Raw genomic sequence first — 2,857 nt, 5'->3', positions numbered from 1 at the left:
CACCCCGGTGTGGTGCATGCGGCAGGCAGGGCGCTACCTGCCCGGTGAGCAGGCAGAGGCATAGATGCGGGGGCAGCGAGGGGGGCCCAGTGCATACCCCGTAATGCATATGCTGGTCCCTTGCAGAGTTTCGGGAGACCCGGGCAGCGCAGGATTTCTTCGCCACTTGTCGGAGCCCCAAATTATGCTGTGAGCTGACGCTGCAGGTGAGCATCCCCCAGGGTGTGTGCATCCTCTCTCCCCGCCTAGATGGGCACGCAGAGAAACCTTGGGTCTGGCCACCCCAGTTGGCCCCAGTAAGTTGTGCAGCACTTGGGGACCTCACTGCCCCATGCACTTGTCCAGACCCTCCATGGGCAGAGTGTCCCAGCCCCTCACTGATGCTGTCTCTTCCCCTCTGCAGCCGCTTAGACGATTCCCCCTGGATGCTGCCATCATCTTCTCTGACATCTTGGTGGTGCCCCAGGTGAGAGCCATGGCCAGTGGTATGGGGAGCAGTGGCTGGGAACAGGGCTGGGGTCAGGGCCACCCCTTTCCTGCTCTTCCATTCTCCCCTGCCCCCAGGCACTGGGCATGGAGGTTGTCATGGTCCCCGGCAAAGGACCCACATTCACAGAGCCCCTGAAGGAGGTGGAGGATCTGCTGAAACTGCGACAGAAGGTGGACGTGACCGCGGAGCTGGGTTATGTCTTCCAGGCCATCACGCTGACACGCCATAGCCTGGAGGGCAAGGTGCCCCTCATCGGCTTTTCCGGGGCACCTGTGAGTGATGTGGCTCTTCCATGTGGGTTTCCCAGCTGGGCTTTTCTGCTCTTTCTTCTGGGGCGACACCGGCCATGACTGTGGGTCATGACAGAGCTGTGGGTGCTATAGGTGTGTGTAGGTGGGGGACATTCAAGGTAGGAGCAGCTGTGCCCCAGTCTCTGGGGTGCTCACAGGTCCCGCCTTCAGCACTGTGACCATCTCCTGACGTCTTCTTCCATCTCCATCACCTTCCTCACTCCATTCCTCTCCTTCCTGCAGTGGACGCTCATGTCCTACATGATTGAAGGTGGTGGCTCCACTACAATGGCCAAGGCCAAGAGCTGGCTCTATCGTCACCCCGAGGCAAGCCACCGACTTCTGCGGCTGCTGGCTGATGTCATCACTGACTACCTGGTGGGGCAGGTGGCTGCTGGAGCGCAGGTGTGTCCAGGGGTATGGGGAAGGTGGGAAGGCAGGGACTGGGGACAGGGAGCAGAGAGGGTCCAGCTTCTGGGAGGAAGAGGAGAGGCTGAGGTGCGGCTCTCCCAGCCCCATGTCCCTGGCAGGCGCTCCAGCTGTTTGAGTCCCATGCGGGGCACCTGGGCCCGGAGCAGTTTCAGGACTTCGCTCTGCCTTACATCCGAGACATCGCCCAGGCAGTCAAGAGCAAGCTGAAGGAGGAGGCGCTGCCCCTGGTGCCCATGGTGAGTCAGGGCTGCCTGGATTGACCCTGGCACTGGGGGGCTGCTGGAGAGGGGTGCCTTCCCTGGTACCTGCCTCCCCCATCTAGCCCGTGGAGAGGGGCTTGACCCATAGTGGCGTTACTGCCCGTCTCCTCCATCCCCAGATCATCTTTGCGAAGGACGCGCACTACGCGCTGCGTGACGTGGCCCATGCCGGTTATGAGGTGGTCGGTCTCGACTGGACCATCCGGCCCCAGGAAGCTCGGTAAGACTCTGGCAGAGCGCTCAGATGGCTGGGCAGCACCCTGGGCCAGATACCCTGACCTCTTCCTCTGCCCTGAGCCATCCCAGGCCTGGAGATTTCTGCTCCAGAGGGGATAGTTGGACCCCCATGCTATGTGGAGCTCACAGCAACCAGGGGCTGCACTGAGGGGTCCTGCATGCCATGCGGTGGGGGCTGCGGGCACCCGGCTGCCCACAGCCTCTGCACCACACACCACAACTCACCTGCTTCCTCCCTGCTGCAGTGCGCAGACGGGGAAAGATGTCACCCTGCAAGGGAACCTGGATCCCTGCGCTCTCTACGCACCCAAGGTGAGCTGTAGCCATCACCAGCAACGGGGGCTAGTTCCATCCTGTGGCAAAGGCCTCCTGCCTCCGTTACCCACCTGCAGTGCCAGCTCATGTCCCACTGGTCCCCCAGGCTGGCTGGGGACTGGTGGGAGTGGAGTACCCTGGGCTGGATGGGGCTGACACATGGTTTCCCACCATGCCTACAGGAGAAGATTGGCGAGCTGGTGAAGAAGATGCTGGAGGGTTTCGGGACCCAACGCTACATTGCCAACCTGGGCCACGGCCTCTATCCTGACATGAACCCAGAGCACGTGGGTGCCTTCGTGGAGGCCGTGCACGCTCATTCCCGCCACATCAACAAGCACAGCTGAGCCTGGGGGCTTGGGGACAGGACTCTGGTTTGGGCACAGTCACCCCAAGTAGTGTGTTGTCACAGGGCTCACTCCAGGCTGGGCTGCAGCATTAAACCAGCACCTTCTCCGCAGCAGCTGCATGGCTCTGGATGGGGGGACGGGGAACTAGATGGCCCTGGAGGAGAGGGGCAGAGATGGCAGCCTGGCAGCGGGGCATGTGAGGTCAGGGGAAGCCCTGAACCGCATCCCGCAGGTCAGAATGGGGAAACAGAGATGCCAGGAAAGTGGGGCGGGGATGTCTCTCCCTGCCAGGCTGCCAGTGGCCAGGGCTTGCAAGAGAGATGCAAGCCCGGAGCACAACAGGCATCTCCCAGCCCTACGGATGCGCTCAGCCCTGCTAGGGGCGATGGGCTGCCTGAAGCTGGCAGGGTCACAGCCTGGGAGCTGGGGGCTCACAGGCCACTGCTGCCACAGGCTCCGGGTGTAGAGTGGCCCAAGTCTCCC

At 62.4% G+C, this 2,857-nt stretch overlaps 1 protein-coding gene across 1 annotated transcript in view; it reads left to right on the top strand.

Moving 5' to 3' along the window:
* Positions 1-2,484, top strand: part of UROD (uroporphyrinogen decarboxylase) — a gene marked incomplete at its 5' end in the record, with an annotated part of 2,570 nt that extends 86 nt beyond the window's left edge. The window contains 9 exon segments of the mRNA XM_010294907.1: positions 1-44; positions 127-206; positions 404-466; positions 565-762; positions 1,024-1,185; positions 1,311-1,448; positions 1,592-1,692; positions 1,955-2,021; positions 2,207-2,484. The exon segment at positions 1-44 is cut by the window's left edge and continues 14 nt beyond it. Of these exon segments, the coding sequence (XP_010293209.1) occupies positions 1-44; positions 127-206; positions 404-466; positions 565-762; positions 1,024-1,185; positions 1,311-1,448; positions 1,592-1,692; positions 1,955-2,021; positions 2,207-2,371 (1,018 nt within the window).
* Positions 2,485-2,857: the final 373 nt, after the last annotated feature.

The sequence above is a fragment of the Phaethon lepturus genome, unplaced genomic scaffold (assembly GCF_000687285.1).
Source record: "Phaethon lepturus isolate BGI_N335 unplaced genomic scaffold, ASM68728v1 scaffold29409, whole genome shotgun sequence".
NCBI classification, from domain to species: domain Eukaryota; kingdom Metazoa; phylum Chordata; class Aves; order Phaethontiformes; family Phaethontidae; genus Phaethon; species Phaethon lepturus.
The sequence above is the reverse complement of the archived record's forward strand: the minus strand, read 5'-3'. Positions and strand labels throughout refer to the sequence as shown.